The 23,214-nt window shown below is 47.0% G+C and overlaps 1 protein-coding gene across 2 annotated transcripts in view; it reads left to right on the forward strand.

Moving 5' to 3' along the window:
• The window catches only part of NRSN2 (neurensin 2), a 44,029-nt gene extending 24,263 nt beyond the window's left edge, over nt 1-19,766 (forward strand). The window contains exons 1-3 of one of the 2 annotated variants that reach the window (XM_083744752.1): nt 5,198-5,254; nt 15,382-15,575; nt 18,411-19,766. In XM_083744752.1, the coding sequence (XP_083600878.1) occupies nt 15,387-15,575; nt 18,411-18,815 (594 nt within the window). In that variant the 5' untranslated portion in view covers nt 5,198-5,254; nt 15,382-15,386 and the 3' untranslated portion in view covers nt 18,816-19,766. Of the gene's footprint in view, nt 1-5,197; nt 5,255-15,381; nt 15,576-18,410 lie in introns of those variants that run through there. The other variant, XM_083744751.1, reaches the window with a different exon arrangement.
• The last annotated feature ends 3,448 nt before the right edge of the window (nt 19,767-23,214 follow it).

The raw sequence follows: 23,214 nt of genomic DNA on the forward strand, positions 1-23,214 counted from the left end.
GATGGGCTGTTGTTTTTAAATGTTTTATCATTATGTTGGAAGCCACCCAGAGTGGCTGGGGCAACCCAGTCAGATTAGCAGGGTATTCCTATTATTATGGAATAGAATGTCCCTATTTTCATCGGAGAAATGTTGGCGAGTATGTGCTTCTGAGCACCACCCACTGGGAACCCGAGGAGGGCACAGGGCTCTTGTGTTCGAATCCTGCTTGCTGGTTCCCCATTAGGGCATCTGCCTGGCCAATGTGAGAACAGGATGCTGGAACGGATGGTCTGATCCAGCAGCCTCTTCTCCCATTGCTATTGTCAAGCAGAGGTAAACATGGCATGTATCTCTCTGCAGCCTTTAGAAGGCAGCTAGATTTCCAGAGATAGGCAAGATGAGGAGCATCTTAAGGGTACTCCCCCCTCCTATGTTATTGTTTAGTCGTTTAGTCGTGTCTGACTCTTCATGACCCCCTGGACCAGAGCACGCCAGGCACCCCTGTCTTCCACTGGTCAAACTCATGCTGGTCGCTTTGAGAACACTGTCCCACCATCTCGTCCTCTGTCGTCCCCTTCTCCTTGTGCCCTCCATCTTTCCCAACATCAGGGTCTTTTCCAGGGAGTCTTCTCTTCTCATGAGGTGGCCAAAGTCTTGGAGTCTCAGCTTCAGGATCTGTCCTTCCAGTGAGCACTCAGGGCTGATTTCCTTCAGAATGGAGAGGTTTGATCTTCTTGCAGTCCATGGGACTCTCAAGAGTCTCCTCCAGCACCAGAATTCAAAAGCATCCATTCTTCGGCGACCAGCCTTCTTTATGGTCCAACTCTCACTTCCATACATCACTACTGGGAAAACCATAGCTTTAACTATACGGACCTTTGTTGGCAAGGTGATGTCTCTGCTTTTTAAGATGCTGTCTGGGTTTGTCATTGCTTTTCTCCCAAGAAGCAGGCGTCTTTTAATTTCGCCTCCCTCCTCTAGAAGGTCATAAGTTTGCCTGCCTGCCTTTGACACACATAAACAAGGCCAGAGCAGACTCTTCTCCCCTCGCAAGCCAGCAGCTCCCAGGCAGGGTGGGTGTGGCACCCACTTCAATTGTCAGGGTGAATTAAGTGTCAGGAAAGGAAGGCAGGGAAACAGAGCGTATCCCAGATGAAAGACGCGAAGGCAGCGCATCAACGCAACACTCTTCCAGGGCAGGAGATGGGTTGTCTCAGGGATATGGCTTTCCCACCCTGCACCCTTGTTTTCCGGAGAGAAGCTAATAATAGTCAGTGTAATAATAATAATAATAATAATAATAATAATAATAATAATAATAAATTTATACCCTGCCCATCGTGCTGGGCTTCCCCAGCCACTCTGGGAAGCTTCCAACAAAATATTAAAATACAGTAATGCATCAAACATTAAAAGCTTCCCTAAAGAGGGCTGCCTTCAGATGTCTTCTAAAAGTCTGGTAGTTGTTGTTCTCTTTGATATCTGATGGGAGGGTGTTCCACAGGGCAGGTGCCACCACTGAGAAGGCCCTCTGCCTGGTTCCCTGTAACTTGACTTCTCGCAATGAGGGAACCACCAGAAGGCCCTCGGCACTGGATCTCAGTGTCCGGGCAGAATGATGGGGGTGGATACGCTCCTTCGGGTATACTGGGCCGAGGCCGTTTAGGACTTTAAAGGTCAGCACCAACACTTTGAATTGTGCTTGGAAACGTACTGGGAGCCAATGTAGGTCTTTCAAGACCGTTGCTATGTGGTCTTGGCGGCTGCTCCCAGTCACCAGTCTAGCTGCTGTATTCTGGATTAGGTGTAGTTTCCGGGTCACCTTGAAAGGCTGCCCCACATAGAGTACATTGCAGTAATCCAAGCGGGAGATCACCAGAGCTTGCACCACTCTGGCAAGACAGTCTGCAGGCAGGTAGGGTCTCATCCTGCGTTCCAGATGGAGCTGGTAAAAAGCTGCCCTGAACACAGAATTGACCTGTGCCTCCATGGACAGCTGTGAGTCCAAAATGACTCCCAGGCTGTGCACCTGTGTAGACCGTACTGAGCTACATTCCCAGCAGGGGAAATGGCTTGGATCCAAATTTAGTTCATCCTGAGTCCCACTGCATGCTCATTTCGTGTCTGAAACCTCATTGATCTGACTGAGAACGGAGTATTATTATTATTTATTAAACTGGTTATTGACTTTCTCTTGTCCAGGGCAAACCAAAGCAATTTCGTAGATTTCATAGAATCGTAAAGTTGGAAGGGACCCTGGCGGCCATCTAGTCCAACCCCTTGCAATGCAGGAGGGGATTGAACCTGCAACCTTGGCGCTGTCAGCACCACGCTCAAACCAACGGAGCTCTCTAGGCTTGGTTAATTTACCCAAGTACAGCCAACAGAGAGAAAGCCATGGCTGATTTCTGCATGAGAAACAAGAGCGTTTTGGAGTGTTCATGATATGAACCCCCACATTGCAGGCTCAAGTTGTATATACTGTATTTTTCTATGTATAAGACTAGGGTTGTTTTTTTACCAAAAAAATAGGTTTAAAATTGGAGCTCGTCTTATACATGGGTAGTGCTGAGGGGGCGTTTCTTAATTTGGAGTCCCCAAAAATAGGTGGCATCTAATGCATGGGGGTGTCTTATACACGGGAAAATATGGTATATATATGTGTAAATAAACCACATAGCATGAAAACACCACAGTCTCTGCTGTGCCTCATTCCTGAAGGAAATAAAACTCTTTTTAAAAAAAATATTTTAATTTAAAAAAATTAAAATTAAGACCATACAAAGAGGTGACCAAATGCTGCACCACATGGTTACAGTATCGTCAAATTGCCCAAATATTTAATCAGGACAAAGCAATAGGATTTGAAAAAGAAGAATCAAAATCATGAAAAGTATTATTACAAAACTCAAAAAAGAAAATATCCAAAATGTATAATTTATTATTAGAATGGGAGTTAAAGGATGAAGAAGTAAAAGAAGTTATGACTAAATGGGCATGCGATATAGGTTACGCAATTCGGCTGGATCGATGGGAGAAATTATGGAGATGTGATATTAAATTTACGGCATGTTACACAATCAGAGAAAATTTGATGAAAATGGTGTGCCAGTGGTACTTAACTCCAGGAAATACAAACTCTGGGTAAGCACCTGGAACCAACTGGAATCTCACACTGCTCAGAGATTAAAATAATAATAATAATAATAATAATGTACCCCACCCATCTGATGAAATCGGGGTGGCCTGCAACAATATTTGAATCCCACCATTTCTCCATGCAATGGACAGGTGGACCGTGCCCCCAGTTCCGATTGTGGATCCTAAGCCCATTTAGCGCTGGAGGGGTGTCAAAACCAGTTGCCTTCTGTTCGGGCATAGAGAGCTCCATCTTTCCCTCAGAGCTTGTGTTAGTTTCCTCCTGACCGCCAGGTCCCAGTTAACAAGATAATTGGATTCCACAGAAGCTGCCACGTTCATCCTCAGAGAGCGAAAGCGACTCTCCCTTCTCAGCTTCCCGGCTGCCGGGCTCCGAATATTTGGGGCCTGCCAGAGGTGTGGGCAGCCGAGGCCAGACATGACTCAGCCAGGCGGGCAGGGAGGCGTTGCGCTCTCGAGAAAGCTGCTCTCGTCCCCGTGGAGACATCCGTTTCCGAGAGCGACTGACTCAGATACTGGCAGCCTGGCACTCTGGAGCTGCGCTCGCAGCCGCCGGCGGGCAGCAAACCTCGTCTCTGCCTGCTGCCACAGAGAAACAGCCGCCTCGCCAAGCACCCTGCCCGGCTGACCTGGCTGTGAGGGGGTGGCAAAAGGGCATTGGGCATTTTGCTGCCTGGCACGGATGACGCAGCCTGCCTCCTTCGTGAATCGGCGGCGGTGGCGGCTGCCCTGTCTCTTCCACTCCGGCGGGTACCCACCTGTGGCTTGTCGCTGCCGGCAGAGAGGCAGAGAGATGCACTAGGAGGACTTCCTGGGCTGGCGCCCAAACGCAGGTGAGGAGCTGCGGCGGAACAGATCTTTGTTGGAAGGCCCAGGAGAGATGAAATGAAGCACTTCTTGGCCCTGTTAAGCTATGGGACTCCCTGCCACAGCAGGCAGGGACGGCCACCCGCTTTGAAACAGGATCGGACCAATTAGGACAGGGCTATTGAGAGCTCCTAGTCAGGATGACTCCACAGTTGGAAGCGGCAATGCCCCTGAATGCCAGGTGCTGGAAACCACAGGAGGAGGGGACAGGGGTCTTGGGTTCGAGTCCTGCTTACGGGTTTTCTTATTGGGGCATCTGTGAGAACAGGATGCTGGCCTAGATGGGCGACACTAGCCTGATCCAGCAGCCTCTTCTTATGTTCTTATTAGTAGAGGGGAAGTGAACAGGGCTAGCTCTGTCACTTCTGCTATACCAGGAGGGGGAAGAGAAGGCCCAGGCCATGACCTGCAATGACTCTGTTTGTCATGGTCTGGTTCATGGGCGACTGAACCATGAATCATGGACTGGAGACGTAAGGACCGGAGGCAAGATGGCAGGGTGGGAGCAGGAATGGGGGTCCAGAAGCCAGGAGTCAGGAAGCCCAGAGTCCGAGGGTCAGAGAACCAGGAGTCCAGAAGCCAAGGGTCCGAGGGTCAGGAAGCAAGGAGTCATGAAGTCAGGGGTCCAAAGATCAAGCAATAAGGAGTCAAACAGAACAAGGCAGGGAACGTGTTGCTGTGGCAAAGGGCCGAAGGGAAGATGCTGACCTTATACCCCTTCTTGCCACCAGGTGCTGTGAGTTACCAATCAGCCTCACCTGTGTGGCCAAGTCTTGCCTCTTCAGAACAAACTTAGGAAGGCCCCAGTCATGCAAAGCTATTGGTCACAGGGCCTGGCTCCAGCACGCACGCCTGACACTGTTCTTCCTCCATGGCTAGAGTAATAATAATAATAATAATAATAATAATAATAATAATAATTGATTATTTATACCCCGCTCATCTGGCTGGGCTTCCCCAGCCACTCTGGGCGGCTCCCAACAAAATATTAAAATACCGTGATACATCAAACATTAAAATCTTCCCTAAACAGGGTTGCCTTCAGATGTCTTCTAAAAGTGTGGTAGTTGTTCTTCTCTTTGACATCTGGTGGGAGGGAGTTCCACAGGGCAGGCACCACTACCGAGAAGGCCCTCTGCCTGGTTCCCTGTAACGTGGCTTCTCGCAGGGAGGGAACCGCCAGAAGGTCCTCAGCGCTGGACCTCAGAGTCCGGGCTGAACGACGGGGGTGGAGATGCTCCTTCAGGTATACTGGGCCAAGGCCGTTTAGGGCTTTAAAGGTAGTGCCAACACTTTGAATTGTGCTCAGAAATGTACTGGGAGCCAATGGAGGTCTCAAAAGATTAGTTGCAGTTTCTGGGTCACCTTCAAAGGTAGCCCCACACAGAGCGCATTGCAGTAGTCCAAGCGGGAGATAACCAGAGCATGCGCCACTCTGGCAAGACAGTCTGTGGGCAGGTAGGATCTCACCCTGCATACCAGATGGAGCTAGTAAACAGCTGCCCTGGACACAGAATTGACCTGTGCCTCCATGGACAAAAATTTAAAACAAACAAACAATGAAGATCCCAGGGCTCTAGCCACTGCACAACACTGCCTCTCAGTTTGCAGAAGACTGTGCTGTTGAATAAAAGCAATTAAAAGCAACAGCAGCCTTTTCTTCTCCCTGCCGGGTAGCCTAACCTTGCTGAAGAGTTTTAGGATACAGGGCGGAGGCTAGGATAAGGCCCTTTCCAGAAGGAGGAACTCCATGGGCCTGGCTCTCAGCATGCTGAAGGATGGAGCGGGCTTTGCAGCCATCCTCCCTCCTCTCTGCGTGAGGCGGTCCCCATGGCAACGGCCAATCAGGGAAACAGGATGCAGGCAGCTCACAGCCAGGCAGGCTGAACTGATGGGGTGGGGTGTGGGGAGCAGAAAGGAAAGCGGGAGGGAAGGAGGGGGGAAGGGCAGCCAGTCTTCCTCGCACAGGGCTGCAAGGAGGCATTGCAAAGAGGGGCAGTGCGGCATAGTGGCTAGCGAGCGCTGGACCAGGGCCTGGGAGGGACCAGGGTTTGAATGCCCACACGGCAGCAAAGGTCACCGTGAGTGACCTTGGGAGCCAGTCATTTCCTCTCTCAGCCTAGCCTACCTCACAGGGTTTTTGTCAAGATGGAATAGAGGGGGAAGAGAACCATCTCAAGCTCCTTGGAGGAACAGGCGGGGTTATAAATGTGATAAATAAATAAATTGCTGCGCCCAGATGCTTCTCGGAGGTGCAGAAAACCTTCTGCACTTTCTGTCTGAAGGATCTGAGAAAGTTTCTCTGATCCAAGGTGCTGGTTTTGTTCCTGGTTTGTGTGTGTGATGGTGCAGGAACAGCAATCTTCTGGCACTCCCATTTGTATGCAAACACACACAAACACACCCCTGGGTATCATGATGCATTGCCCACCCCTTGTTTGCAGGGGGTCCCATGCCCCTCCCAATAATAATAATAATAATAATAATAATAATAATAATAATAATAATAATTTATTTCTACCACACCCATCTGGCTGGGTTTCCCCAGCCACTCTGGGCGGCTCTCAACGGAATATTAAAACCACAATAAAACATCAAACACTAAAAACTTCCCTGAACAGGGCTGCCTTCAGATGTCTTCTAAAAGTCAGAGAGTTGTTTATTTCCTTGACATCTGATGGGAGGGAGTTCCACAGGGCGGGTGCCACTACCGAGAAGACCCTCTGTCTGGTTCTCTGTAACTTGGCTTCTCGCAGCGAGGGAACCGCCAGAAGGCCCTCAGAGCTGGACCTCAGTGTCCAGGCAGAACGATGGGGGTGGAGACGCTCCTTCAGGTATACCAGGCCAAGGGAGCATTTAGGGCTTTAAAGGCCAGCACCAAGACTTTGAATTGTGCTCAGAAACGTCCTGGAGGCCTCTCCCCCTCTTCTCAATCTGGCCCCCTCCCAAAGCTGCTTCTCTTTGCAAAATGGTCCCCTCCCAAAACTGCTTTTACGGATGTGACTGCTCTGTTACGTTCATTTATTGATTGATTTCTACTATCTACAGTGGTACTTCTGGTTAAGAACTTAATTTGTTCCGGAGGTCCGTTCTTAATCTGAAACTGTTCTTAACCTGAAGCACCACTTTAGCTAATGGGGCCTCCCACAGCCGCCGTCACGTGATTTCTATTCTCATCCTGAAGCAAAGTTCTTAACCCGAGGTACGATTTCTGGGTTAGCGGAGTCTGTAACCTGAAGCGTCTGTAACCTGAGATACCACTGTATTTATTAAATTTATACCCCGCCCTTCCTCCCATTCATCTAAACAATACCTTTAAAATAAAGCAAAAAAACCCTAAAAACAATTTGTTTGTAATGTGTAGTTTGCCCCTGGCCACAAAGCTCATGGTGGGGGAGACTGCAGGTGCATGTTTCGGGCCAGTCACTTAGCTCTTAGACAATCCTACCTCATGGGGTTGTGGTGAGAACTGTCCCATTAAACTTTAATTAGTTTAATGTAAATGCCCAGTGCGCTTCCATCGTCACAAGTCCCACTACAGCAGAGTATTCCGCACAGCAGTTGAAGAACAGGAGAGGCAGTATCTTTTCAAAGAGGAGTCTTGGAGCATGCGGTTTGTAACTCAAAGATAAGGTTTATTTACAAAACAAAAAAACAACCCTGGCGAAGAACCACACATCTCAGCAAACACGCCCAAAAAGGAGAGAAGAGGAAGGGGAAGAACAAACACACAGGAGACTATTTATACAAACTCATGTTCCTGGAAGCCTAATGACCTCCAGCTGCTCAGTGATTAGAGCGTTTCTGCTACCTTTTAACCCTTTGATAGCAACACCCCCTCTCGCTCGTAACACTGAGCTGTACCAACCTTAATTCAAATTTAAACCTGAACAGAAACATTTATGAGATTGCGGACCCAAAGCTTTCGTAAAACCGTCTGCAAGGTTTTCTTGGCTTGGACAATACTTTAGTTCAATTAAACCTTGTTTTACACTTTGGCATACATTTTGATAACGGATATCCAAGTGTTTTGTGTGTGCCTTGAATTGACCTGATTTAGCTAGTTTAATACAAGGTTGATTGTCTTCCCACACTCTGATAGGTAGGGAACATTCTCCAAACAATTCTTGTACCAGTTGCTTATAAAATTCCAGTTCTCTACATACATCTGATAATGCATTGAACTCAGATTCAGTTGAACTTAAAGCTATAAGTGATTGCTTTCTTGATCTCCAACCAATTAGTGCATTTCCAAATTTTATCGCCATTCCTGACACTGATTTTCTATCTGGTCCAGCATCTGCCCAACTACTGTCGGCCCAACATTCAAGTTGTGTGCTGCCCTCTGCTGATAGTTTTAAGCGAAACCTTTTGGTAGTTTGGAGATACCTTAAAACTCTTTTTACTCCTTGCCAAGCATGCATTGATGGTTTTTCAGCTTGTCTACACAGCATGTTGACAGCATATGTTATATCGGGCCGAGTCCACTGTGCAATGTGGAGTAGACTGCCTATCGCTGACTGGTAAACCCCGGGATTAGAGAACTCTGCCTGTTGCTCGGCTTGAGCATCCTTTGTGTAACTTAGCTCCATTGGGGTTTTAACACCAGCACAGTTGTCCATTTTAAACCTTTCCAGCAACTGCTGGATCTTAGCTTCTTGGCTGAGCCAATAGTTCCCATTTTCATCTTGCTGAATTTTAACTCCTAGATAAACAGATACATTGCCTAGTGATTTTATCTGAAACCTTTCTCCAAGCTTTGTGGCAAATTGTTGTGCAAGTTTATCATCCTTTCCACTGTATAATAAATCGTCAACAAATATCAAGACTGCTTCTTGTTCACATCCCGAGCCTTTTAGATAAAGACACGCATCTGCTGCGCTCTTTCTGAACCCCATGCTCTCTAGAGCATCGTTTAAGCAGGAATTCCAATTACGGGCGGACTGTTTCAACCCATAAATGGATTTGTGTAGGCGCCAGACCTGGTTTGGCTTGTCTCCTTCAAAACCTGGTGGTGGTGTCATATAGACTTCCTCCTGTAAGTCTGCATTTAAATAAGCCACATTGACATCAAAATGAAACAGCTTATTTCCCTTCTTAGCTGAAGAGGCTAAAAGCATTCTTAGTGACTCTGATCTTGAAGTAGGGGCATAGATTTGAGAATAGTGAACACCTTTGCGCTGCGAAAACCCTTTTGCAACTAGTCGGGCTTTATATTGCAATTCTTCAGTAATTGTGGGCTTTAAACGATATACCCATTGACAACCTACAGCTTGTTGCCCTTTCGGAAGCTCTGTACTTGTAAACACACCGAGAGACTTCATTGAAGCCATCTCTTTTTCCATTGCTTCCTGCCACTTAACGGCTTCTGAGCTTGGAAGCTGTTGTACTTCCATATAGCTACCTGGCTCACACTGTGCCATATTTACGTATACACTTGTCACCTTAAACCGCTCTGGCGGCTTGCCCTTTGTGGCACGATTTGACCTGCGCAATTGTTCCTCTTGTGCCCCCTCTGACCGTTGGCTGTCAGAATTTGTCTCAGACTTTATACCTGGATGTGCCTCTAGGGATAAAGACCTCCGTTTAGATACCTCCCTTGGGCTTGGTGTTGCAGGTGACCTGCTTCGCTTTTGCTGTCTGCTAGGCCTACTGACTGGCGATGTTGGAACACCCCTAGATTTTGGCTTTTCTATCTTGGGAGAAGGACCTTGTGCCTGGTCAGAATCTGCATCTGAACCATGTGCACCATCCTCTTCTGGCTCACTACTCTCTGGACTTTCATTCTCAGCATAAATGCCTAAATCATCTCTCAAAATGTCAGGGTTAGCATGTAAGTGAGTCCATCCAGATTGCTCACAAAATTCAGCGCTCCTACTGAGGACCACTCTTGTAGTATCCCCATTTGGGTTCACGAACCTCCAAGATTTGGCGTGTGGTTCGTACCCACAAAAGATGAGTTTCCTAGCCCTTGGACCTCCCTTTTTCCTTAACGCTTTTGGGATAAGTACATAGGCTGGACATCCAAACACCCGAAAGTAATTAATTTTGGGCTTCTTCCCATATAAAGCAAAATAAGGGGTGGTGCCAATTACAGAATTATATACTCGGTTCAGAATATGAGTAGCCGCCTGCCAGGCTTCCGCCCAGTAACTTTGAGGGAGTTTAGCATCAAACAACATAGAGTTTGCCAACTCTTGCAGAACCCTGTTTTTACGTTCGGCCACGCCTCCTTCTTGGGGGGAATAAGGTGTAGACAGACGATGCTTAATTCCCTTTTTCTTAAAGAAATTCTGCAACACAGACCCGGTAAATTCTGACCCTCTGTCTGTCTGAAAAGCAAGTACTCTAGTACCGAATTCAAGTTCTACTGCATGAACCCAATTTTTAACTGTTTCTGCAGTATCTGCTTTTGTTTTGAGAGGAAAAAACCATGTAACCTTTGTTTTGTCATCCGAGAGACACAGTGCATACCTCGAACCTCCCATGCTAGTAACAGGCATTGGGCCACATAGGTCCATATGCACAAGTTGGAATACTTTGTCAGATTTCCTATCTGAACTGGGATAGCTGCATCTATGAACCTTCGCCCTTTTGCATGCAGTACAATCCAAATACTTAGTACATTTGTTCATTTTGCACCCTTCTGATAATTCAGGTTGCCTTTTAACATACTGAAAATTAATATGTCCCAGACGGCGGTGCCATAAATGGACACAAGAATTATGGGTAGGCGTGTTCACACAACCAGCATGAACCTGTTCAACTTCATCTGGACTTGTCTCAAAATAATATAACCCATCTCTGCATTCCACCTGCAAAAGAGATACGTTATTCTTTGAAATAGTGCAAACCCCATTTTCAAACACAGTTTTAAACCCATTTCTATCAAGTTCTGACACAGACAAAATACACCCCTTCAATCCCTTTAGCACGTAGGCATCAATTTCTGTTTGCAAACATTTCAAGAACACTGTGCCTACGGTCTCTAAGGAACGTTTAGTTGAATCTGCCATTGTCACAACTTTAAGGGTTTGCAAATGTCTGCAATTCTGCAAACGGACACTAGATGGCGCCACCAGGTGGTGAGATGCACCACTGTCGATCAACCAGCGTAGATTGCTGCCTTGGCCACGCCCTTGCATCAACGCCATTACTGAAGCCATGTGCTGTGTGCTGTGGGAGTAGCCACGACCTCCTCCTCTTCTTCGACGTCCCCTGGAACTCCTTGTCTGGTAACTAGGGGTAACGGCTTTGGTGCTGTCTTGACCAGGTTCACGTGTGCAATTCCTAATTAAATGGGAAGGGGAACCACAGCGAAAACAGTGTCTAGCTGCAAAAGCATTTACTGTGTGCTCAAACTCAGCATCAACACTCTTAGGCACAGCATAACTCCCCTTTAAAGACAAACCTCTTTCTCTTTGCCTTTTATCCTGTTCATCTGCAAGCCGAGATGAAATGTATTCAAGGGTTAATTCAGTTGAAGGCATAGCTTCCAAGGTTAGAGCTAGAGTCTCATAGCTTTTATCAAGAGAAGACAACAATATGTATGACTGCTGCTCCATAGAGAAAGGAATGCCCAGCTGTCTTAGTTGATTAAAGGCAGACACCATTTTGGCAATATGTTCTTTCACACACGCTCCCGGTTGGAGACGTAGATCAAACAAACATCTTGTAGCATGGATCTTGGCCCCCGCAGTGTTTCTGGAATTTAGCCGCTGCAGAACCGTCCAGACCTCATGCGTGTTCTTTAACTCAGAAACGTAAGGCAGTTGCTCTGGTCCCACTGCCAAAACTAGTAGACCTTGGGCTTTCCTGTCACGTTTCTGTGAAGCTGCTGCTGTTGCTTTGTCTTCTGCAGACGCGTCTGCAGGTGCCTGTAAAGGCGGTGCTTCAGTACAACTCCACAAGTCTTTTGCTTGCAACCAAACCCTCACTCTAGCCTTCCAATCTTGCCAATTTTTCCCATTGAGTCGCGTAAACGGGACAGAAAAACTTTCCTGGGACTCTGCCATCCTCCCTGGGGCTTAGGAACGATACTCACACACCTGTAGACCGTCTCCCAGCTGCTGAGGTGGCTCCTTGAGGAATAAGACGTCTTCCAGCGAGTACAAACTGCTCAGTGCCTGTTTAAAACTTTTCTAGGCACGTTGCAGGACTCAAGCTGCTTTGAAGGCTTTCGTTGTCGGCAACCGCTTCTGACTTCGCTCCAGTCCTTTCATAAATCACTCTGAACTGCACTCCTTAGCTCCTTCTTGACGTACAAACACCCATAACCTGTCCCATTAAACTTTAATTAGTTTAATGTAAATGCCCAGTGCGCTTCCATCGTCACAAGTCCCACTACAGCAGAGTATTCCGCACAGCAGTTGAAGAACAGGAGAGGCAGTATCTTTTCAAAGAGGAGTCTTGGAGCATGCGGTTTGTAACTCAAAGATAAGGTTTATTTACAAAACAAAAAAACAACCCTGGCGAAGAACCACACATCTCAGCAAACACGCCCAAAAAGGAGAGAAGAGGAAGGGGAAGAACAAACACACAGGAGACTATTTATACAAACTCATGTTCCTGGAAGCCTAATGACCTCCAGCTGCTCAGTGATTAGAGCGTTTCTGCTACCTTTTAACCCTTTGATAGCAACAAGAACACACCAAAAAAACCCAGTGAGGCCAGCCCTGCATTGTCCTCCTAGATGGAGGAAGGGCTGGACGTGAATGCAATACAGTGGTACCTTGGTTCTCAAACTTAATCCATTCCAGAAATCTGTTCCAAAACCAAAGCATTCCAAAACCAAGGCGAGCCTTCCTTGGTTATGCAAAATGGATTAATCCGTTCCAGACTTTAAAAAACAACCCCTAAAACAGCAATTTAACATGAATTTTACTATCTAATGAGACCATTGATCCATAAAACAAAAGCAATAATCAATGTGCCGCACTATAAAATAATTAGGATGTAGATGATAAAAAGTAAAAATATTTTTTTTTCTTACCTGCACCGATGATAGTCGTTGTTTGGATGGGGGGCTTTTATCCATTTCCACAGTCACACAATCAATCAATCAATCAATCAATCAGTAGCTGAAATGGGTTCCACACAGTCACAAAAACAAATTAACCGAAAAAGCCTCAAAAACAAAAATGCAAAATGAATAGCAAAAACAAAAGCGCCAAATTTAATCCGTCCAGAAGTCCGCTTGATTTCCGAAATGTTTGAAAACCAAGGCGCAGCTTCTGATTGGTGCAGGCGCCCTGGAACCAATAGCTGACAGCCACATCGGACGTTCAGCTTCCATAAAACATTCGAAAACCGGAACACTTCCTTCCGGGTTTTCGGCGTTTGGGAACCAAGGCATTTGAGAACCAAGGTACCACACTATAGAAACAGAGCAGTGTCCCTCCATCTTTCCAGAACCAACAGCATCCTGCCAAATTCAAAAGGGGCTCATGATCAGCTTACACATGGGGTGGGTGTCTCCCCTCAGGCCACACAAAAATGCCTCCAATCTGCCCCTGTCAGTTGCTGAAGCCAACAAATCATTTTGGAGAAGAGCCCAGCTGTTATCACAAGTGCCCTTAATGGAGAAGGATCCCTTAATAAACGCCAGGAGGACCTCCTCTCCTGGAGCTATTCTGGGTGAGATTCCAGGGATGCATGACGGCAATTGTTTCAGGAAACCAGCGTATTTTAAGGCGAGGTTGGATGGCTATTTGTCATGGATGCTTTAGCTGAGATTCTGCAGGGCGTTGGACCAGATGACCCAATTCTAGGGTTCCATGATGCAACATTGAGTTCACATTCAAACTACAGTGGTACTGTACCTCGCAAGACGAATACCTCGCAAGACAAAAAACGCGCAAGACGAAAGGGTTTTTCGTTCTTTGCATTGCTTCGCAAGACGATTTTACCTATGGGCTTGCTTCGCAAGATGAAAACGTCTTGCAAGTTTGCTTCCTTAATACCCAGCGAATCCGCGCTCCGCAAGACGACACAACTCACGGAACGAATTAATTTCGTCTTGCGAGGCACCACTGTAAGCTATCATTACAGTACAGTGGACGCTCGGGTTGCGAACGTGATCCGTGCGGGAAGCACGTTTGCAACCCACAGTGTGCACATGCACAGGTTGTGATTCAGCAGTTCTGCGCATGCGCAAAGAGCAATTTAGCACTTCTGTGCATGCGCGACCGCCAAAACCTGGAAGTAACCCATTCTAGTACTTCTGGGTTTCAGCGAGTCCGTAACCCGAAAAAACACAACCTGAAGCATTTCTAACCCGAGGTATGACTGTACGATCCTTACACCAATATGACTTGGCTTCCAAGTAGTCCTAAAGGTGAATTTGCTTCTCCGAAGGAGAGCTCGGCTGCTGGATCAGGCCAGTGGCCCATCTAGGCCAGCATCTGGGGCTAGTGGACCACAAGCTGAACATGAGCCAACAGGGTGATACAGCGGCAAAAAAAGCTAATGTTATTCTCGGCTGCATCAACAGAAGTCTAGTGTCCAGGTCAAGGAAAGCAATGTTGTTGTTTAGTCGCTTAGTCGTGTCCGACTCTTCGTGACCCCCTGGACCAGAGCACACCAGGCATCTCTGTCTTCCACTGCCTCCTGCAGTTTGGTCAAACTCATGCTAGTACCTTCGAGATCACTGTCCCACCATCTCCTCCTCTGTCATCCCCTTCTTCTTGTGCCCTCCATCTTTCCCAGCATCAGGATCTTTTCCAGAGAGTCTCCTCTTCTCATGAGGTGGCCAAAGTCTTGGAGCCTCAGCTTCAGGATCTGTCCTTCCAGTGAGCACTCAGGGCTGATTTCCTTCAGAATGGAGAGGTTGGATCTTCTTGCAGTCCATGGGACTCTCAAGGGTCTCCTCCAGCACCAGAATTCAAAAAGGGAAGCAATAGTATCACTCTATTCTGGCTTGGTCAGACCACATGTGGAGTCCTGTGTCCAGCCTGAGGTTTGGAAAACAATCAATAACCCTATTTAAGAGAGAGGGGGAAATCCTCCAATGAGCCCCATGAAGATTCAGCATGTCCAATGGGCACAGGATCCTAGCTGACTGCTGCTGGTAATGTTAGTGGAGGCAGGAAACTGGGGAGAAGTGGGGACGGAATGGAGCAACCTGGGAGAGGTCATGGCCGGCTGGTTGAGCAGGGAGGACTCCAGGCTGCAAAAGTTAGTTGCAGGTCCCATCTGTATAACACATTTTATACCTGGTGGTGGAACAATCGCATGACCTGCAGACCCGTCCCAATATTCAGCACGGTTCCCCATTTACTCTCAAAGACCTCCCTGTCCGTCTGGTTTTGACGGAACGGCCGGCCAGCCTCTTGGAACCGAGCGAGCCTGACGCGTTTGCTGTGCCCCACTCAGGTCCAATGCCCACATCCTGCCAGCATCTGTGCGGCTGCAGCCGGGGCCCAGGCATGGAGCGGGGGAAATGGTACGGGGTTCGTTCCTACCTGCACCTTTTCTATGAGGACTGCACCGGAGCGAATCTGGACGACAAACTGGATTTGCCCCCAAAATCTTCAGCCAGCAGCGGCTGGTCCTCTGTCCTCTGGAAGGTAAGGACTCTTAACAAGTGCCTGCCTTTTGTTGTTGCTGCTTTCTGGCCTTTCAGACTAAGCGCCTCTGAGCATGCAAAGAGTTCTTCCTTCTCCCCACCGCCAGCGTTTATTAAAGCAGCTTAAGAAATACGGCCCCTTGAGCATGTGCAGAGTTTATTTGTTAGGGATATAGGAAGCTGCCTTAAATCGAGCCAGACTGCTGGTCAATCTAGCTCAGGAATGCCTACTCTGGCAGGCAGCAGCAATCTAGAGCTTCCAGCAGAGGAGATTCCCTGCCTGGGGATGCTGCCAGTGGGGTGGACCAGGGGCCTTCTACATGCAAATGGGAGGGGGAGTTTGGGGGCAAACCCAGGGCATCTCTCCAAGGGAACAGGCAGCCAGCAAGTATTATGGGAAGGCAGCAGCGGTTGCTAAGGCCAGGCCAGGCCAGGCAGATGCCCCGGTCTCCACTGGGAGCAACCTCAGGTCAACGAGGACCAGGCAGCTTCTGGGATGACTCTGGCGCCACCTGCAGACATGTGCTGGAGCATCCTGGCGCTCCCAGAAGGAGCATGGGGTTCTGGAGGTCAAATCCTGCCACTCACAACAAGCTCCAAGGTTTATGCCTCCCGGTGCCACCTTGGCCAGGTTCACCCCTGGGCGATTCGAGAGCTCCACCCAGCTGCTGCGCCCACTGGCTAGGAATCCTCTGCCACACCGCATTACTGCCCCGAGTCTGGGATTTGTGGTCCCTTCCTTGAATTGCAGGGACAGTATTAGGGGTGCAGGGGACCTCAATCTTTAAAAAGCTTAGGGAGGGGGCTAATGCACCCTTGCCAACTGTGTGCCCCCTCAAATGCACTGGCTGGGGCTGATGGGAGATTCAGTCCAAAATACCTGGGGAGAACCAGGTTGGCAAAGGCTGAGCCACAACCAGCCCGGAAGCATTTTCCCCGCTAATCTCAGGTGTGCACTGGGTGATCCTGGGTATTGAAGTGTGTGGGGAAAGCACTTTGCATGCACTCAGAGGCACTTCTGGCATGCTCAGAGGCCAGTTCTAGGCATGTTTGGGTATTTTGTTTTGACTTTCCTGGTTTTGATTGCTGTATTTAATCTTGCAAGCCACTTCAGGACATTTTAGAGGAGGCGGTGGCGAATAATAATAAAATAAAAAATAATAAATAATAAAGTACTTCTTGCTAGAGGGAGGCGGGTGGCGCTGTGGGTTAAACCACAGAGACTAGGACTTGCCGATCAGAAGGTTGGCGGTTCAAATCCCTGCAATGGGGTGAGCTCCCATTGCTCGGTCCCTGCTCCTGCCAACCTAGCAGTTTGAAAGGACGTCAAATTGCAAGTAGATAAATAGGTACCGCTCCGGCGGAAAGGTAAACGGTGTTTCTGTGTGCTGCTCTGGTTCAACAGAAGTGGCTTAGTCATGCTGGCCACATGATCCGGAAGCTGTACGCCGGCTCCCTCGGCCATGAGCGCCGCAACCCCAGAGTCGTCCGCGACTGGACCTAATGGTCAGGGGTCCCTTTACCTCTTGCTAATCTGGGCTGTAACCCTATTTAAATGGATCTCTTGCCCGAAAGTTAGCGTGCACAGGATCATTGTTTTATGGGGAAATTTCCAAAGGTTGCTTCCTTTCCTACCGTCTCCGTGGCGGCATGCCAAGTGCCATTGACTTAATTGAACCACACTGAAGTGTACTGAAGGGCGCAGCCATCTGCCTCGATTTGCCCAGAAGCAACAACGCACAGCGAAAACTTCCCATTCCACAGCGAAAGCCGCTCTGTGTCTGTACACATTGATAATATAATAATAATAATTTATTATTTATACCCCGCCCATCTGGCTGGGTTTCCCCAGCCACTCTGGGCGGCTTCCAACAGAACACTAAAATACAATAACCAATAAACATGAAAAGCTTCCCTGAACAGGGCTACCTTCAGATGTCTTCTAAAAGTCTGGTAGTTGTTTTTCTCTTTGACAGCTGGTGGGAAGGCATTCCACAGGGTGGGTGCCACTACCAAGAAGGCCCTCTGCCTGGTTCCCTGTAGCTTTGCTTCTTGCAGCGAGGGAACCGCCAGAAGGCCCTTGGCGCTGGACCTCAGTGTCCGGGCAGAACGATGGGGATGGAGGATGGGGATGGGGATGGAGACGTTCCTTCTTTTTTTTAAAAAAAAAAAGATATTTATTGAAATTTCAAAGGTTATACAAAAAAACAGTAATAAAAAGTAATAAAAACAGTAATAAAAACAAAACACAAACACCAAAAAACAAAATACAAAATACAAAACTAAAAACTATTTAAAAACAAGTAAAGTTTCATTCCATTATTTTCTTATAACTTACTTCCCCGACCTCCTCATACCTCCCCTTTTTGTATTCCAATTTCTAATTATTAATTCAGCAAATCCTCTCCCTTAATTTACATTTAATTTTCAACCTTTCTTTTCTTTTTACTTAATCATTACAGCTGAAAAACCCCTTAATTTTCTAAACCATCATCATTCTAACATTCATTAATCTTGCAATATTTCCCAAGATAGTCCTTAAATTTCTTCCAATCTTCTTCCGCCGTCTCTCTTCCCTGGTCTCGGATTCTGCTAGTCATTTCTGCCAGTCCCATATAGTCTATCACCTTCATCTGCAGATGGAGATGCTCCTTCAGGTATACTGGGCCGAGTCCATTTAGGGCTTTCAAGGTCAGCACCAACACTTTGAATTGTGCTCAGAAATGTACTGGGAGCCAATGTAGGTCTTTCAAGGCCGGTTTTATGTGGTCTCGGCGGCTGCCCCCAGTCACCAGTCTAGCTGCCACATTCTCATCCTGCTCTTTTCCACCCCCAGGTGACCCTCTCGGCTGGGACCCTGCTGCTGCTCATCGGCGCCTCAGCTTTGGCCACGGGGTACCTCCTGCCCCCCAAATTGGAAGGGATCGGTGAGGCAGAGTTCATGGTGCTCGACCAGCAGGCGGTGGAATACAACCACGCCTTGGGGATCTGCCAGGCCGTGGGTGCAGTTCTATGCACCCTGGCCGGGGCCCTGCTGACCGCCTGCCTTCTGTCCTCAGGGCTGCGCAACTTGAACGGAGGCGGCAAGAGGGGGCAGGACAGCGAAGACCAGGAGGAGCAGCTGTCCCCCATCTTGCGGGAGGGCTCCCCTGGGCAGCACCGGGGCGCCATTATCACAGCAGCTCCTGTGCCCTTCAGAGACCCCTGGGTGCAGAGTATTCAGCCTAAGAGAGAGCCGTAAACCCAGACTTTTCAAGAGGGGAAAAAGCCATGCGCCGAGGCCCACACAGGATATATTTCCAAGCTGTCGCTTCCCTCGTCGGGCTGTTTGGTGCATCATGCTTTGAATGTCATGTTTCGAACCAGTGGCTCCCAGACTTTTTCAGGGCATCGTCCCCTTGGTTCCATAAATTCACCCCCAGGGCCCCCGACTATTCTGAAACGTCTCCCTTAATAAGGGGACGTGGGTGGCGCTGTGGGTTAAACCACAGAGCCTAGGACTTGCCGATCAGAAGTTTGGCGGTTCGAATCCCCGTGACAGGGTGAGCTCCCGTTGCTCAGTCCCTGCTCCTGCCAACCTAGCAGTTCGAAAGCACCTCAAAGTGCAAGTAGATAAATAGGTACCGCTCCAGCGGGAAGGTAAACGGCGTTTCCGTGCGCTGCTCTGGTTCGCCAGAAGCGGCTTAGTCATGCTGGCCACATGACCCGGAAGCTGTACGTTGGCTCCCTTGTCCAATAAAGCGAGATGAGCACTGCAACCCCAGAGTCGGCCACGACTGGACCTAATGGTCAGGGGTCCCTTTACCTTTACCTCCCTTAATAAAGTTTGAAATAACCCGAAACTCAGTCTCAGTTCTTCTCCCCTCAATTTTGCTTCAATTCAGCAAACCCTTCTGGGGCCGAGAAGAGTAAGTTTGCCAACTCTTGAAGCAACAGAAGCTCTGCGCGGCAACAGCGGCATGACAGGCAGCATTCAACAGGCTATCTCTGCACTGCTACGCCTGAAGAATCTGCACCGGTTGGATTGCTGTGGTCTGCACAGTTCTCAAGGTCACAGAGAGTTTTCAGACAAGAAGGTGCCACTGGCGATTCTCATGGGCTCGTCTGTTTAAATGGAAGGGACGCAGAGCCACCAGGCCTGGATGACAGCATTTCCCCTTTCTGGTTCAATAAAGATCAAAATAAAGGAAAATGCTTGGATGGAATCGGTTTCATTGGCTGAGCGGCAGCAAGTGTTGCATGGCTGGTCTTTGTCAGGGTTCAGTTAATCCACAATATGATTTGATGAAATAATCCTGCTCCCTAAAGATGAGCGTAGGGTGTAATAATAATAATAATAATAATAATAATAAATTATACCCCAGCTGGGCAGCTTCCAACACACATAAAAATAATAGTAACAATCCAATATAAAAAGTAAGAATACCTTTAAAATAAACAGCTTATATCAAATAAGGCAATACAGTATTCAATAATCATCAGTCTCCAATAGTAAACAGTAAAATTAAACACCACCAAATAATAATTAAACCTTCTGCACTTAACAATTACACTAAAGAATTACTAATCTGTAATCAATTAAAAAAAACAGCAAATCACAATGCATAAAATACCACAAAACGTACAAAACCACATAAAGGGATCAAACTGGGAAACAAGGACACACAACTTATAAAATTATTTTTTAAAAAATATATAAGGTAAGCTGAGAGTTGTCTGTATCCATTGAGAAGAAAGCTCTGCACGTGTTCAGAGGAACCCTGTCCTTAGGCTCATACAACACACACAGCAGGGGCTAGATTCAGGCAGGTAGCCATGTTGGTCTGACGCAGTTGAAATAAAAATAAATAAAATTTAAAAATTGTCCAGTAACACCTTACAGACCAACTAAGTTTGTTCTGGGTATGAGCTTCCATGTGCATGCACACTTCTTCAGATACACTGAAACAGAAGTCACCAGACACTTATATATAGTGGGAGGGTGGGGTTTTTCTCAGGGTAGTAGGATATGGGTGATTGGCTCAATGGGTATGGAAAACCTGTTGACGACTATTAACGACTGCAATTAGTCCTACACCTAGTCCTACAACCAGTCCTACAATTTTATTTTTATTTTTTTATTTTTTTCGATAGCAGGGGCTGATTTCCTTTACAAAAGAAAAGCACTGAGTGCAGACTCCTAGGCCATTTTAAAAAGCAAGACATTATAAATGAAATTAATATATGGAATTAAAACAAAGCAAAACAAAACACCCAACTTCGCTGTTGAGGAAGGGGGAAGCAAAAGGCATTCTGCACATGCTCAAAGGCACTTTCTGCTGGACAAGCTTTTTAAAAACACAAAAGATAGCAGTCCTACTCACTTCCTCCCAAGAACTTTCAGGCCTGTGGTAAGGCTGCTTCCAGCACTTGTCCGCTAGGGGGAGCTCTAAACCAAATCCTCAAGGAGGGACAAATGAGCCGCCTAATCTAATGGCACAAGCCAGATCTGCAACAAAATGATGCAGCGTGGCGTACCTTGAACAGGATACTCCATTCCATTCCCAGCCTCCTCCTGATTTTTCGTGTCTTCCCCTCCACCCCAATGGCCAGCCAGCCAGCATTTCATGCTCGCTGTTACATGCACAGTCCTCAACGGGCTGTTTCGAACCCAACCTTTTTGTAAACCTGTCGTTAAACTTCTCTCTTGTGTGTGAGTGTGCAATGCAGGAATCTCAACTAATAATAATAATAATATAATTTATTACCCTGTCCATCTCACTGGGTTTCCATAACAGATTGCCATCCAACCAAGGCTTCCAAACATAGCTGTCAGCTTTTCTCTTTTTAAAAGGGAAATCCCCTTATTCCGAATAGGATTCCTCGTGAGAAAAGCGGAAAGTTGACAGCTATGCTTCCAAACCTCCAAGGAAGGAAAGTCCACAACTTCCCATGGGAGACCATTCCACTGTCGATCAGCTCTTAAGGCCAGAAAGTTCTTCCTGATGTTTAGTGGGAATCTCATTTCTTGCAACTTGAAGCCATGCGTTCGAGTCCTACCCTCCAGAGCAGGAGAAAACAAGCTTGTTCCCTCTTCCCAGTGACAGCCCTTGAGATATTTGAAGATGGCTATCATATTTCCTCTCAGTCTCTTCATTCCCAGGCTAAAGATACCCAACTCCCTCAACCGTTCCTCATAAGGCTTGGCTTCCAGACTCTTTGTCATCTTGGCCGCCCTCCTTTGTACCCCTTCCAGCTTGTCAACATCCTTCTTGAATTGTATAAAGCAAACCAAGGTTTTAGCAAAAAATTTGACAGTTACAGAAACAGATGAGTTCTCTAAAGAAACGGAGTTGAATGTGGTTAAAAAAGTAAAATACCTAGGGGTGTACCTGACCTCCAAAAATTTGAATTTGTTTAAAGATAACTATGAGAAATGTTGGTCAGAAATCAAAAGAGATTTGGAAACATGGTCAAGATTGAAACTTTCCTTGTTAGGCCGAATAGCTGCTGTAAAGATGAATGTACTGCCGAAAATGTTATTTTTGTTTCAGGCCCTACAGATCGTGGACAAGGTGGAATGTTTTGGAAAGTGGCAGAAGGATATTTCTAAGTTTGTTTGGCAGGGCAAAAAGCCCCGAATAAAGTTTAAAATATTAACTGATGCGAAAGAAAGAGGGGGATTTGCCCTGCCAGACTTGAGGTTATATTATGAATTTGCAGCCTTCTGCTGGTTGAAAGATTGGATTTTATTGGAGAACACTGACGTCCTAGATCTGGAAGGGTTTGACAATGCGTTTGGGTGGCATGCATATTTGTGGTATGACAAGGTCAAAGTGCACAAATTGTTTAAAAACCATATTGTCAGAAGAGCAATTTTGATGGTCTGGACAAAATATAAAGACTTATTGGAGAGTAAGACTCCGAGGTGGCTCTCACCGGTGGAGGCCAAGGCACGTAAGAGACTTAACATGGAGGCCCATTGGCCTAAATATTGGGAAATAATTGAAAAAATTGGAGACAATTGGAGGTTGCTAAGCTTGGAGAAATTGAAAACTAAGGTACGAGACTGGCTGCACTATGCGCAAATTCAAGAGGTATTTAAAAAAGATAAAAAGGTTGGATTCCAGGTGGAAAAATCGAAACTAGAGACTGAATTGTTAGAGCCAAAAAGTAAACTACTTTCGAGAATGTATAACTTGCTGCTTAAGTGGAATACACAGGACGAGACAGTCAAATCCGCTATGATAAAATGGGCTCAGGATGTGGGGCATAACATTATGTTTGTAGACTGGGAAAGGTTATGGAACACCGGTTTGAAATTTACGGCATGCACTGCCTTGAAGGAAAATATTATGAAAATGGTATACCGGTGGTACATGACCCCAGTCAAGCTAGCTAAGATATACCATCTGTCTGACAATAAATGTTGGAAATGTGGAGAGGCGGAAGGGACATTCTTTCATCTCTGGTGGACCTGCCCGAAAGTGAAGGCCTTCTGGGAAATGATCCATAATGAACTAAAAAAGGTACTGAGATTTACCTTACCTAAGAAACCAGAGGCCTTCCTCCTGGGTATGGTAGACCAGAGAGTGTTTAAGAAGGACAGAACCTTTTTCATGTATGCTACCACAGCAGCAAGGATCCTGATTGCAAAACAC

The sequence above is a fragment of the Podarcis gaigeae genome, assembly GCF_964106915.1.
Source record: "Podarcis gaigeae genome assembly, chromosome: 6".
NCBI classification, from domain to species: domain Eukaryota; kingdom Metazoa; phylum Chordata; class Lepidosauria; order Squamata; family Lacertidae; genus Podarcis; species Podarcis gaigeae.